This window comes from Aythya ferina, assembly GCF_964211825.1.
Source record: "Aythya ferina genome assembly, chromosome: 15".
NCBI lineage: Eukaryota > Metazoa > Chordata > Aves > Anseriformes > Anatidae > Aythya > Aythya ferina.
In genome coordinates, this window is record NC_140314.1 from 9,073,732 (window position 1) to 9,089,080 (window position 15,349).

General features: G+C 42.5%; 1 protein-coding gene across 2 annotated transcripts in view; it reads right to left on the minus strand.

The window, feature by feature from the left end:
• XYLT1 (xylosyltransferase 1) overlaps positions 1–15,349 on the minus strand; it is a 183,701-nt gene that overhangs the window by 46,936 nt on the left and 121,416 nt on the right. For both annotated transcript variants that reach the window (XM_084536741.1, XM_084536742.1), the window contains exons 3-4: positions 14,577–14,749; positions 13,738–13,940 (exon numbers count right to left, since the gene is read on the minus strand). In XM_084536741.1, the coding sequence (XP_084392867.1) occupies positions 13,738–13,940; positions 14,577–14,749 (376 nt within the window). The remainder of the gene's footprint in view (positions 1–13,737; positions 13,941–14,576; positions 14,750–15,349) is intronic.

Consider the following 15,349-nt stretch of genomic DNA (forward strand, 5'->3'; position numbering starts at 1 on the left):
AGCTTGAGTGCCTTCCAGATAGCCTTTGCTAAAAAGGCTGATAATTGCATATTTCCTACAAATATTTTTAAGTAAATGCAGAGACATGTGTCTACCTTAGATAAGGACTAGAAACCTTGTTAAAGGTATATACTGCAGCAAAGCAAAATTCCTTTCTCACCGCATTCAGAAGAGATGTCAGCTCAGTGGAACTGAATGTACGGAAGAAAGCTCAAACATTTTTATCAGTGCTGGCAAAAACTGTTTATCAAGCCCCACTGGCATTCCCTTAATTCCTATTTGGAAAGTAAAATAATGCAGCCTGGTACAGAGAAAAATACTGCAGTAAGGGGCTTACACACTTCCAACACAGCCTAAGCCAAAGGGTTTAGTGGTTTTGGATAAGTAACCCCCAGTTTTGATTCCTCCTCAGCATTAACCCATCTCCGAGCATGAGTTGGCTCTCCCACACTACAGTGCAAACCTTGAGTAAGCAGATTTCCTTTTGGCATTTCACATTCACATGCAAACATTTCTGTTTGTGGGTGTGGAATGATTTATGCATTGCTCTGCAGAAAGTTTTGTGAGCATGCTGCATGTATAAGAGGGAAAGATGGACGAACAGGAATATTTGGGGCATCTTCAGACAAAAGATCTGCAACTATTTGCATCCCCAATAAGCTGTGCGGCTGCCTGCAGTGAAGGCACCTCTCTTCTAAAAGCTTTACTCATTTCCAGACTGAGATGCAGAAACACTCCTTAACTCTCCAGTGACATTTTGTTTTCACAGTTGTATGATTTCCACTTGTCACTTCTGTCTCCAGCCTCAAATCCCTGGGACTCAATAGAAATAGAGTAATTATTTTCACAGACAAAGCAGCATGCAAATATTCCAGACAGGATGTGCACGTCCATTCGACATACCCACTTGGCAGGGGGAAGGCAGCCTGGGGAAGAAGAGACATGGCTAGGACAAATGACAGAAGCAGCCCTGTAACCCCGTGTGCCAAAATGATGCCTGCAGACCATGTGAGGGCACAGAGGTCCAAAAGCCAGATGTCTCCATGTGGCTTGGACAGGGAGGGGACATGCGTGGCATGGAAGGGACACACCACACATGTGTTTGGGTGCTTTCTGCCACAGCAGAGAAGACCCGACGTCCTCCAGCCTGCCAGGTTTAGATCATGAGTAACAGGGCCAATGTCCCAAACCTTTTTAGCTGGCCTTTAAACCTTAGCTGCCATTAGCACTTTAGTCAGCAGCTTTCCAAGCTGGCAGTGGGTATGATGAATGCAAACAACATTTGTAATTTTCAGGGTAAAATGGTCCTGGTTAGCTAGATAACATCGATGTGTCCAAACCTGAAAGTGTTTAACCTTTTTCTGTTAAGACTCTATGAAGTGATTGAATGCAGCATGTGAAGCTAATGCACATCAACTATCTGCTGAAATTTCAGTGCACAAAGGCTATTTTAATATTATACTGTCAAAGGTCTACTGTATTTTACATTTCCATCTAGAAGAAAGCAGAGCATTGACGTAAAGGATCTTCTTGACAGACAGAGAGCAGGAAGCAGCACTGCACCTGAACAGGCTAACTCAAAAGCTTCAAGCCACATCACTATATACATTGAGACTTATGTTTAAAAAGGATTCATGCCCAGAACTTCTAACTTTAATGATGCTATTTACTTAATTTTAACCCTGCAAAAGAAAGGAAATAGAACACAATGCCTGGGGTGTATTTTCTCTCTTCAGCTTGTTCCTATTTATCAACTTGTATGACAATAAGGTTTTTTATCCACTGGAAAAAGCAGCTTGTGGAATAAGAGAACTACTGGTAAATGCACTTTCTGCCTATTCTTATACCAGCTACATTCTGAAAGACATACTTTTATCCTCTTTTCAGCTGATAAATGCAAGAGACTAACTTTCACTCTGTTTACATATCCATGATGCTCCCAGACCAGCGCCATGCACTCGATTTGCGCCGGCACAGGCACGACCAGGGATCTGGCTCCGTCTGCTGGGGACGGGCTATGGGAAATCCTAACAGACATCTGCAGTGACTCCCAGTTCAGATGCCACACTGCTCAAGAAGTGGAGGCATGTTGTTTCCATATGTGCATGGCATGTTAATAGCCTAAAATTAGCACTGTCCTCCTGCCATTCTGACGGCTGCTCTTTTCTTCCTTCCTCATGTATTTCATAGCACGTCATGCTCCATAGGAAAAGTTCTTGAGCACCCTATTTTTTTAATTTTTTTTTCCCCAGAAGCCTTATTCGTTAACGTGTAGGAGTGATGAAATAGAATTGCTGCCGGTCACTACACAACATCTAACAGTTGCTGAGGTATATTTGTTAAGACACCATTTTTCAGAAAGTTGCCTTTACCCAGCATTACAATAAGCCATTCCATTACTAACTGCATCAATGCAGAGATCAATACAGACAACTATCTCATTTAACAAGCCAACAAACACACTCCCGATAGATCAAAAACACCGGCCAGCCTCCTATCGATTCCAGAATACACCTGGTAAGGATGCAGCAACACAAAGAGTTAAAACAGACACTGTCCTATGCTTAAGTCACAAAGAGAACTAAGCCTGCTTAATTTATCTGCTGAAAAATATCTAAAAAAACAAACAAAAGCAACAAAACCAAACAAAACCACACACACTAAACCAAAATGCTTGCCCCTAAGCCAAGGGTTTAATATTAAAACCAAGCACGATAACGTGATAGATATTTAGGTTTATCAAAGTACGGGGATTTTATTTAGTACAGAACGCTGCTCCCTGCTCTGCGTTCTTTCAGTGTTCCGTTGCTGCTGCATATTCATGCAGAACCTCCTCTGCCTACACGAAACATCCCATTTTGATGAAAACAATAATCACTGATTAAATGAGCGACTGGAGGAAGAGGCAGAAATGATCAACAAGTCCATTACTCAAATTAGTGAGACTTTGTGTGTTTTGTTTTGTTTTGTTTTGTTTTTTTAAATCTAGATATTGGGCTGAGTGGGATCTTTTTGTTTGTGCTGTGTATATTTTATCTTGCGTATTTTATTTTCAGCAATTTTTTTTCACCATCTCCAAAATTAAATTACCAAACAGCTTGGCATAAAAGAGAATAATTTAAATAGGAGCATAAATTCAAAGCAACCATTCACTTTCCCACCTAATTTATATATTCTCTCGCCCAACTGAAATTTTATTTGTACAAGTCAGTGAGAGAAAACGACTTGCTCACCAGGTTGGGTGATTATAATAGAAAATGCTCACTTTCTTCCAAGGAAGAGGGTGGAAGAGGTTTTGAGAGTATCTTGTGTGAAGTAGGCTGATGTTGGAACAGAGACCTCTCTGCCCATGGCACTCCAACCTGGAGGCTGTCCTGGGACGTCTTACCTAGGGGCTGGGATCCCCAGCATCACACACAGAAGGATAATGTGAAGGTGACACATGGACAGACATCAAGCGGAACCAGGCTGAGTGCCAGAAGCTCTACATCATGTCCATACCAAGGGCTGTGTGTAACTTTGTGTGCTACAAGATGCAAAGGTCCAGCATCTTCTGCAAAGCTCACCAGACACGTTCACTGCTGCCATCCATCACATCGAGAGAGACTCCAAGCGCTCACACTGAGCTCAGGAGCACAGCAAACCTGAGACCACTGTCCCACTGCTGGGAATGGGAGCAGGAACACCCCCTCTGAGAGGCCACAGCACAGCTTTGTCACTCAATCTTTATGTTGGATGCTGCCTACCTCCTTTTTTCATTTGCACCACAAACCTAGAAAAAACGGCCAACGTAGTCCTAGATAGCTCTGCGAGCAGATGGCCTCCCCTTCCCTTCTGATGCAGTGGGAGAGATCAATTTAGACACAGCAATGTTTTTTTCATCCCTCACTTTTTCACTGAAAAGGCAGGAGGGAAGAGACACCCTTCCCATGACAAGTCCCATCTCCTAACTAGAGTTATCTCAATAAATGGGCGGTGGGACACTAGCATCGGAGGCAGCTACTTGCCCATGAGTTGCAGCTGAGAGCCCATCCTCTTCCCGGTGAGCCCCTGCTGCTGAGGCCCTTGCAGAAACCTTTAAAAGTGACGTGAATTCCAGCAGACCAGCACCTTCCCCAAGCTCCTCGTGGGCCTGCCGCTCCCTTTGATCCCCGAGCTGCTGAACCAACCTGTCAGAGCGCATCAACTCAAAGCACCACAAGGCAAAACGGGGAAAATGGGGTCAGGCTAATGGGATTTAACATTAATTCTGCACCAAGCCTGAAAAGATGGAGGAACAGGGCCTGGGGGGTGAAAGGGATAATGAACTGAGAGTTGATGGAAGGAAACTTAATTGGTTTTAACAACAGAAGGTCATGTTTTGTTACCTTTATTTGGGTTGAGCAATAATCTTATTTTGACAATTTGGGCCAGCGGGTGACCTGCCCTACTCTTTGTTGGGACTGCTCTGGAGTCAGTCAGGGAAGACTGCAGCACTGGGATGATGGGCACAAAGAGGCAGCAGACAGGAGCTCTGAGCATGAAAACGTCAAGGGCAATGTGTGGATCCATAAGTTGATATATCCCGCTGATGTAACTGGGGCTGAAAAGAAGACAACTGGGAGGTGAGGAGCTGGTATTCCCACTCACTGCTGTGCTCAGAGTGCAACCAATATAGGCTTATTTAATAACGAGGTCAGGAGAGAACCAATGGTTCACTTCAACCCAAGAAAAGACCATAAAATGGATGTGACTTTGAGTTAGGTAACCTGTCACCTGCTGATCTCCTCACCCTGCTGAGCCCTGCAGCCTGGTGGATGGGAGGTGAGCCGGAGCAATGCCCGGGCTGCAATGGTTCCCAAAGCTGGAGGTTCTCTGTTGCAGTATTACTTGCTAACAATTACTTCGGGGCAGCAGACTTTTAGATGAAGATTGACTCTGCATTTGCAAAAGACTCAGCCCCAAAACAGTTCCTAATTTGGCAATGAGTGCAATTACCCCAATGAAAGGTTAGAGATGCCTACAGCTGGTTGGTCAAGTCATGTTAAATTATGGGTATAGCTGACCCGTGTGCAGCAGAGAGGGATGTGTGCTATAGTGAACTCATTTAGGGTCTTCTCCCCTCAGATCAGCCTGGAATTAGAGAGGTGCAGCCACAGATGTAGTCAGTTGCCTCCAGCACCACCTTGCCACATGTATATACAGAGTGAGAAGTATCCTATAAACGCATCGTGACTACAGTGCTGTGCAGGGTAAGCAGAAATGAAATATTCAAATGCAACAAGTTGTGACTGTAAAAGCCAACTAGCCATTAATTCTACCTGGGATTGCACAGATAAAGGTTTTAATAGGTCTTGAATTTCTGTAATACACAATGTCAGGCCAAAGCTTCCACGATATCTTAAAACTTAAAGTTCTGACTAGCTAGCACAACAACAACAACACCACCAAAATACTATCTTGGGAGAAAGAACCACATCCTGCAGCACATCCCAAATGATCCATTGCTCCAAAGCAGCTTTAATTCTGTTGCAAACTATTTCCTTCAAATCAGCCCTTCAGCTCATTCACATGCAGTGATCCCATATACAAAATGTCAAAGCACATAATATTACAAGACCAGAATTTATGTATAAATTGGCTGAAAAATCATTAACATAAATTACCAGTCAACTCTTCAACATTTTAAGCCCTATTTTAGTGGAAAACAGTTTACGTATTTCTCTCCTTTCTATTTCAGCATTGCCTCTGAAAGACTGAACCAGAACAACCCTTTTGCTCACCCTTTAATGGTCTTGTGGCTGGCAACTGTTTAAGAGTGACTTGGGAAAGGTATAATGACACATGTTGTTGTTTCATCTTCACTTTGAACTGCCACCAGATATTATTTTGCAGCTGTTTTATTGTGAGTGGCATCCTGAAATCTAAACAAAAAAAGCATCTTAATGGCAATTTCAACAGATTTTTAATTTCCTGAGAGAATTCTGCAGGGTTACGAAGGGAGAGCACATTTAAAATGCAATGCTATAATAGGAATGTTTCCCTTTTTCACGCAGTTTTAGCATTTGGAATTTGATAATGATTTTCCTGACTATTCTATAAAACAGCTGAAGAGAGATTAAAGTTTCTGCTCTCAAAGCCCAGGTAAACACCACAAGGACCTGTTTCTCTGCAGCTTCTTTTGCCCACCTCACAATACACCCAGAGTACAAGCTGCTTGAAGAAAAGCTGTAGGGGAGCACGCAGTAGACAGAGTCATGCCTGGGAACCCCTAGGGACCAATGTTCACTTCCAGCCACAAACCTTGCCAGAGCTTCTTGCCGTGGGACACACAATGGGCAGCCAAAGACCACAGGAAAGACTTGCCAGTACAGGCCAGCTAATGAGGAATTTTGTTAATTATGGATTTAAAGTACAAGAGCCATTCTGCGCTAAGAACCCTTTTTTGGACTTGATTACCCCTGCCTATTTCTCCAAAAAGACAAGCTCCAAGTGAAATGCAGGTTTCATAAATAGCCCTGAAGCTGTGAAGGAGAAGTGGCTGAGCTGGCAACCCTCCTACTGCTCAGTGCCCACCTCAGCCCCAACAGGTCAGCTTTCCTTACTGACACACTATTCTAGATGCAATTCCAGCATCCTGAAGACAAAACTGTGTTGCTTAGGAACCGATGCTGCACATTATCACGTTTGTGTCATTGTTTATAGGTAAGGCTGGATGGTATCCAGTTAAGACTTGCACTTAATTCTTTTATGAAATGCATTTGTTCTCCCCCCCCCCCCCCCCCCCAGCCATGAGTAAAAAACAAATTGCATCCAGAAAGCAAATGGCAAACAGCTGAAAACCCTTTGGCTCTGCACTGGCAAACCTTCCCGTGAGCAGCCAGAGAGAAGGCCACCAGGCAGGCAGAGCAGCGAGCTGCTGTGCCCGTCAAACTGCAAAGCCGGGCATCTGGGGCTTTCCTCTGCCAAGCTGTCCTCCAAGGCGTCCGGAACACTGGCTTGGATGCTTCAGCTCACACAGAGGGAGATAAGGCATGGGTGTTTAGCACTGGAATCAACAAGATAACGTGCTGCCAAGTACAAGGGTACTTTGAGTAATGCCGCTATTCTGCAAACATGCTTCATTGATACAGCTTTAATCTGTAGGCACTGCAGAGGTGCCTGGGCAGCTAGACTAGCCTCCAGTTTGGGGTGCATTTATTTTTGTTGCCAGACTAAGGCTGCTACGGAGAACATTTCAGAAGTGCTAAATACGCACAGAGTTACAAAGAGCTGCAATGTCACAATTCTCTGAAACAAAAGCTGCTTTATTGCCTTAAACCCAAGAGGAGAGCTGGGGAATGATCAGCCTCAGCTGCTGTGGCTGCACATAGAAAGGGTGGGTCTCCTATCACATTTGCCAGGTTGAAAAAAATAAGTTATCATAAGAATAAATAAAATAAATGTTTTAAGCCACGATAATTTCAACATTTCACCCCACCCTTTGTGAACAATCTGTGCAAAACCACTTTTTTGCCAGCCACTGGATAATTCAGCTGTAAAACAGAAGTGGGCTAACAGACCTAAAAGATAACCTCAAAAATATATACAGAAATCTCAAATTTGCTGGCAAAGTAAGGAAGGAGAGGGAGAAAAGGTTATTTGAGGGATTTAAGGAAGAAGTGCATCTGAAATTCTAAGAGAATGCAGATTCAAGGAAAACACTGATAAAGTTCCTTTCTGGAAAGGAAAAGAGATTCCCTGCGAAGCATTAAGAGTGGATTGACGTCTGGCTTGCCAGATAAAGATATTCTGAGCAAACAAAACTGCATACAATGTCAGCTACAATACCGAGATAAAAACCTCAGACACTGGCATCTTAACAGATGTGGTACTGCAAAAGCTCCCTGCTCTGTACTCCCATCGAGATGTATAGATAGGATTTACCAGTGTTTCAGTTCAGGATCACATTCGAAACACACTTTAAAGTAAGCTGCATTATTTTCCTTGTGCCTGATTCATTATTCTAGCAGCAAGGCACGAATTTCGCAGAAGCATTACAACGGGTGGCTTTGTGGGGGGGTGCAAGGTCAAATCCAGTCCTGGAACATCAGCAGCCTTTGCACAGGCTCTCACGTCTAGCAAGAGCTTACGTGCTACCAGGACGGATTGAGGAGATGGCTATGAAGTCTGAACCTCAGCAAGACACAACTGTTAAACTATGTCAAGGCAAAATGATGAGAAGTTGAGAGAGAGAGAGAGACAGAGAGAGAGCGCGCGCATAAGTGCCTTCTCAGCCAGTGTCTTTGGTGATCGCATTGCCATTACACAGCTTCCATCAGCCCTGCTGGCTTTGGGATTTGTAATTTCATAACCAACGAGAGGACACAGCTGGGCCTCAGGCATTTCTCATAAAGCAACAGTGCTCTACATAAGGGCTCAGTTCTACCAAGAGATTTCTCCTGTGTTTCAGTATTGCATTTCAAGTCCACATCTTGCAAGAGCTGAGAAGTTTTGTACAAGTGGATGGAGAGCTCAAGTCTAGTTTGCTCCAATACAAACTGTATTCTCGCACTTTTTCTATCCCAGCCATCTGCTTCAAATTTTCAGTCAAATGCCCACATGAAATGTGAGCAGGTCATGGGAAATTCGGCACACACAGCAAAAATTATCTCCGACATAGTCTATATAGAGTGGCAGTCACCCTCTTTTTACAGGGGATGAATCTGGGGGCCACTGGCTGCAGTAAGGGAGTTGTGGTTCTCTCAGTGGTCCCATTACCTGAAAAAGTACTCAAAAAAGTGGTCAAACATTTTTCCAAAAGGTGTAATTTCTTTCTCAAACCTTTTGCTTACAATTATTTCCATCTGCCACCAGAATAACAAAAAGGCCAAAGACCCATTCCCTCTGCTCCCACCTTTTCACTCCTGGCAAGCCATCTGCTGCCCAGGGCCCGCAGTCAGGACTCATTACTTGGTTATGTATGTACACGTACTTGCCAACAAACACTTCCCTCCATCTCGCTGCTCACAGAGGAGAAGAGTTTTACCTCTTTTCATCACAGCTGTTTTGTCTTCGGTTTCCTTTTTTGATACCCAGAGGAAGCAATTTCTGGTCCTTAATATGGCCCCTGTGCAGGACCTGGCAACGTAAGCTATTAGAGATGAAAGCTGGGAAGAAGACAGGTGAGTGAAAGGAGAGCTTTATCTCTGCTAGGCTGTCTGCCATGCTCAGATTTGGCAGGAATTCAAGTAGAGCTGTTGATTTCGGGTGGTTATCTTTGCTAACAACACTCCTAAGGAGTCAGGAGTGCAGGTCTGCTGGAGAAAATGAAGGACTGAGAGCCAGGCTGCCTGTCTGCTGCTGGCTGATTGCAAACACTGAGAAAAAGGTCCACCTGCTTCGAAGGGCATCCTTCGAGTTTCTATGGAGCAGTTAAATCTTTAGATGAATGCTGCTATTTAGCATTAAGAGTTACCTAGACCGTTGATCAGAGGAGAATACAACAAAAGAACAGGTCAGTCCAGAGCTCTCTGCCAGCTGATTTTTCTCAACTTTTGCATACAATTCTGACTGACAGAGACGATCAGCATAAATTACACGAACTTTGGCACTTGTTGCTGGAAGTCCCAGTCCCAGTCAGATCATCCCATTTACTCCCCAGAGTCTGCAGTTTCCACAGATGCTATTTGTATTTTAATACAAATTTTATTTAAGTTCCAGACCAAAAACTTTGTTGACTGTCTCATTTGTCTGAGTCTTCACATTGCAGGCTTTTGTGGAAGGTATTTGTATAAAATCTTCATCCTAAAATGGGCTCATCTTCATAGTACCAACTACCAAAACACAAGTAGTTTCACTGGGTTTCTTTTGTTATGTATAGCTCATAACTGAGTATCAGCAGTATCTGCATTCCTAGCTCCATCAATACGCCACTCTATTTTCTCGCTATTTTGAAGCACTCCACAGGCTTCTGTTAATAATTTTGCTTGACCTTTATTAAAGGCAGAATATTAACTGGCAATTAGATCTGGTGATCCCTTTGGTGACTGAGATTCAGTCATTTATTGTAAATTATAAACAGTTCAAATGTTTCATTATGTTTATTCTTTCTACAAGCTTTGTGGCCAGGTAAGCACTGACATGACATTCACTGTTAAATGATCTCATTAAACTTCCTAATTTAAGTGGTACAATACTTCACCTGCCACATTATCCAAGGACTCCTGCAAAGCACGTTAAACATTCAGCATCAGTAGATGCTCTACCAGAGTTCACCTTGTTGGGAGTGAAATTTCAGTCCCTGAACATAAGGTTGACTACCTGATGTTGTTTGTCAAAGACAATAAATAATGCAAATAGATACGCATATAAAATAAGAGGTTAAAGACATCGATAGCTTCCCCACAGAGCTTTGAAAGAGACTCTCAAAAGAAAAAAAAAAGCCTTTCCTCGAAAGAAAACTCATGAAAAAATACCCTTAAAATAAAAACAATAAGAAAAAGGAAGGGGCTGGTTTTGTTTATTTCTTTATGAATGTAATGGCTGTGGGAGATGATATCTTGAGAAAGCATGTGCCTCTCACAACCCCCAAAACCCAACAAAAGAACCCCAAACCACACAACAACCACCACCACTAAGAGTTACAGCAAAAGAAGGAAGTCACACAGCCTCCCACCCCAAAGCATCACTTGTAGAGGTCTGTCCCCAGCCATTTTATCCCTCATTTTCCTATTGAGAATGCTAAGCAGGGCTGAGCAAAGTCCAGGTTGGATGACACATTTCACTTAGGCCAATAAATAACATATTAGCTCATTACTAGAGGGAAACACAGTATTTTTGTTAGAGATGCCTTTATGCTCAGACTGTGTTTGTGAATGATTTCTTCCACAGTAACAACTAGAAGCACATGGATTAGGACTTCATTTGTGCTGGATCTACAGACTCAACCAGGGCTTCAAAAATTAAAGATTAAGGCATGAAATACAGTAACAGGGATATCCAGATTTTCTTAGCTTGCATATGTTTTATTTTAATTGCTTCTCTCCCAAAATGAATGGTTCTGAACTTTTTTTTCCCTCCCCCTGCCTTTATATAGTATGATCCTTGACATCTGCTTCTAGACATCTCTTCTGAAGGATGAAGGGTTCCCAGTAATTGTAATGTAGCCTGTGAACATAACAGACTGCTCCCCAGACAGATTTAGACTTCATCATACAGAATTAACCCCACATATAGAATGTGTTCTCCTGACTTATAAGGCTGGATTAGCTTTTATTATCAGAAGAGAAGTAGTAAAGGTTTCAGTGTTACAGATGGGAATGGCAGATGGGAAGCGAAAGCTTAATGTGAAGCAGCTCTGGATAAAAACTATTAATCCACAAAATTCATATGTTCCTATGCAGGGACACCTAGCTAAAAACACTGCAATATGACTAACCAGTGTGAGATGTGTAAACTGCCTCTAGTCCATTATCTGATAAATGATGTCTGAAGGAAGGAAAAAGCCCTCAAACACTCTCTTTACTATTTCCTGGAAAAACAATCAGCTCTCTGTGCAGTAGGCAGAGAAGTAACGCCTTCCCAAAGATTACAAAGAATATTAATTTATAGCAACTCCACTATGAAAATGAAATGGTCTCATATATATTTTTGATGAGATAACATTTTCCAGGGTTTATAGCTGTAATATTACATATTCAAAAAATTTAGCAGCAGCTGTAAGTCACTGTCATTTAAGTTATAGCACTAAAAAAAGCTTTTTACTTTTTGTTGAAGTGCACCGTGTTGAGAGGAAACCTATTTCCCCCAGTTCTGGTATCAGAGTACTTTGACAGCAAGGGAAACGAGCACTTCACATGCCTTCACCTAGCTGCTGAGAGCCACCACAAAGCTCTGAAAGCAGCCGCAACACCAAAGCACAACCTTCAAGAATTTCCACCATGAAGAAACAAATGCCTGGAATTTTTCCAGCTGAATGGCACTTGTTTAGAGTTTGAATGACTGCAAGATACCACAGCATTATTACAAAGAATCCATTAAAGCAGAACTGACTACGGCATACTCAACAAATCCTGTGGTTGTTTCGGGCCCTATCTGTAAGCGACTGATCCCATTTGGCTCTGCGGTTTAATTCGTTCCGCGGGAATGAAGAGCAGTTGAGAACGCCTCAGGTCATGGCCACAGCACTACAAGACGGCGTTTAGGGTGATCACAACACCACAACAGGGTAACTGGATACATCTACTGCATCTAGTCTGTAATTACACTACACCTTCAATTGTTTATTCTTCAACAATTTATCTTACTTGATTCAAAGTCCCATCACCTTCTCCTCTGTGGTTTTACATTACTCTACTTTTTATCATCAGTGTAGCACTCCTCACCAGGAAAGTGAATTACAGGGAATAACAAGCTACCGTTTCCTCAAACTCAAGCAATATACAGAGAATTACACACTGGCCCTTACAACCACAGATAACACGTCAAAATTGTTATGGCTCTTTCTGTAGGACACCAAATCAGATGCAACACGAGATATTGGGAGTTCTTAATTCAAACCCCTTTGTTCCAGTATCAGTGCACTCTGTGACTCTTGTGTTCTTCCCTAGTTTTCCTCCCTGAAATGTGATGCATTTCTCTTCACTGACAGTACATAGAAATGGGAACCAGAGATAAAGCCTTTTGTCAGTTCTCACAAAATCCTTCCTAAGGCAAAAGCTCATGTTGTTTTCCATTCTCACTTCAGTGGGGATTTCTGTCTGAGTAGCAGATTCAAGAAGGGACTCATAATTTAAGAGAGATCTTGCAAGAACCTAGTAAGGTGTTTCCATTGTCTTTTGCTAACGTATTTCTTTACTGTTAGTATTAAAAGTGTGGAATGCCATCGCTTATTAGAAAATTACCCAGGAAAGTTACTTCCCCTTTCCTTGATTCCTTTCAGCATACAGGGAAACAGAAGTCACAAGGTTAATTTCCTCTTTCCCTCTTCTTGTTAATTCTTATAGCCTAAAAACAACAGCTGAAGAACACTTTTTTTTTTTTTTTTTTTTTTTGCATTTTGCATTTTGCATTTTTCCCCTCCTTTTTCCTCTTTTTATGGACTATCTACTTTTGCACAATGTAGTAAACCTTACTGAATGCAGCTGTGGGGCCTGGGTTATGCAAAAGCAGAAAGATTATGATTTCACTTAAAATCACAAGCCTTGTCATGTGGTGATGTGTGAAGTTCTTTGCCTGATGCCGTCTGAATAAAGACATTCAGGCAACGGTTGGTGCTGAAGATATAATTGACTCCTAGCAACTTATTTGTCACTTCTACAATCATTATCCTCTGCAGAGAAAGTACTAAAAAAAGGAAGCGCAGAACATTACCTTCACTGAATCTACATTCACACCTTCCAACACTTTCTGAGACATCAAATCAAACTGTTGATCAGAGCCCTGGCAGGGAGCAATCTCTCTGTGCCTGGGGTTTGTTTGCTTAGCTCGAATACTTCCCGTTACTTTACTCACTCCCTCTCTTGCAGATGCCCTTTGCTAGAAATAATGACTAAATAAAGCAGCAACTGCTTCCTCACTACAAGTGAAGAATTGGTGCTGCTAACCTGCTTGCAGCCACAGTCCTTCCTGGGCAAGCAACAGACATGTAGGGGGTAAAACAAGGCAACTGTCTCCATGGCAAAAGCACGGATGTCAGACAGCAGCCTGATATTCCTTACATCAGTACTTACTCCCCTTAGGAATACAATACGTATGTTCTTAAGAGACTTGTTGTACCTGATTGGGTAGTCGGCAGCGCTGAGGTTAATGAAGAAATCCCATGGCCAGTCATTCATCTCCATTAAGTCCCTCATGCTCTGCAGGTAGGTGGACAGAAGGCTTGCTCCTCCCCAGATAGTTGCCATTCTCCAAGAAGTGACTCTCACATTTGGGTACTGGTTAGCAAACTGGAGCACTTGCCGGTGTAAGTAATTGGATCGCTTTACAGGAGAAAAAAGTAATAGGTTCAAGTTACTCTGTCCCAAAGTGTCCCTCCCTGTATTCACTAACCAGCAGCTGCACTTCTCGACTATCTGAGCTTTGCCTTTGCTTTGCCCTCACTTGCTACAGCGCACAGCGTTTTGCTAAACGTTAATTTGGAAACGTGCAGAGCTCTCTTTTAGTTCTTCTTATTACAACTACAGTAATTGCTAATCAGTGCAATTAGCATTTATTTATCATTTCTCATCAGTAGATCCCGAAGGGCTTTCCTGAAGGAGGTTACTGTTACTACCTCCATTCTGCAGTGGGAAGTAACTCTCCCGAGGCACCTCAGGCCAGCTCTCCATCCAAGAGGCCACTGCTGTTAGTCTGCACCAACTTATCACTTACTGTTACTAAATGTACAACACACAGGCATGAATAGATATTCATAAACATACAAAGAGAAATGAAGACTGTTACATAGACAAGATAACGAGAAACAGAAAAAAGAAGTGACTCCAAACATGTAACAGATGGAGAGACGAGAAGTGACATGCACTCTACGCAGCAGAGGTAAAGAGAAGATGAAGATGACAAAGATGGGCAGACTGACAGATGGCAAGACAGGCAATTTATAACCAGTGATATATTACCTTGTCAACATGAATGTAATAAAAATGGTCTTTATGGTAAATAGCCTTAAACATGCGTTGGAGCTGCCGAGAAGCTCTGCCATGAACAACCAAGACAAATGCGATCCTGACTGGGTTGGCTGGCATGTACTCTACGGAGTCCTCATCCCATTGCACATTGTTGTTGGCTTTTCCTGTTCAAAAACAAAACACAGGACATCTCTGAGCGTATCTGCAGGGCAGGGGAGCAGAGAGCAGTACACGTTTCACCTCGGCTCTTTTTTCAGAAGCGGTTTCTGATGGGAAGTCACCTCAAAGTATTTGAAAAATGCCAAAGCCAACTCCTCCAGCAAGAAACCTCTCACATCACCAAACAATCCTCAGTCCTCTGATCAGCACAGCTCCACTGAAAAGCTCGTGAAACTGCTACTTAACAGCAGCTGAGGATTATCTCAACTGATAGCATCTATTTGGAATAGCAGATGTAGCCTGGACCATTTAAATAGCAACCTACACATTTTTACTTCTTAATGTGTGAGAGCAGGCCGTACAATCCTATTTCAAATTTATTTTCATTTTTATATTAACACAGGAATTTATGGTCTTGGTTTTCTAAAGAAAACACCGCACTGTAAGGTTATGACAGGATGTACTGATGAGCTGAAGGGACATTTTTAGTCAAGAATTTAGAGTACTTTGTTTTTTGTAACATCTCTTCAACTCACAAACCTGAACATGATGAAAAAAAAAAAGACAATTTTATCCAAAACCTCACATTTTTTCTTCAGTTAAAC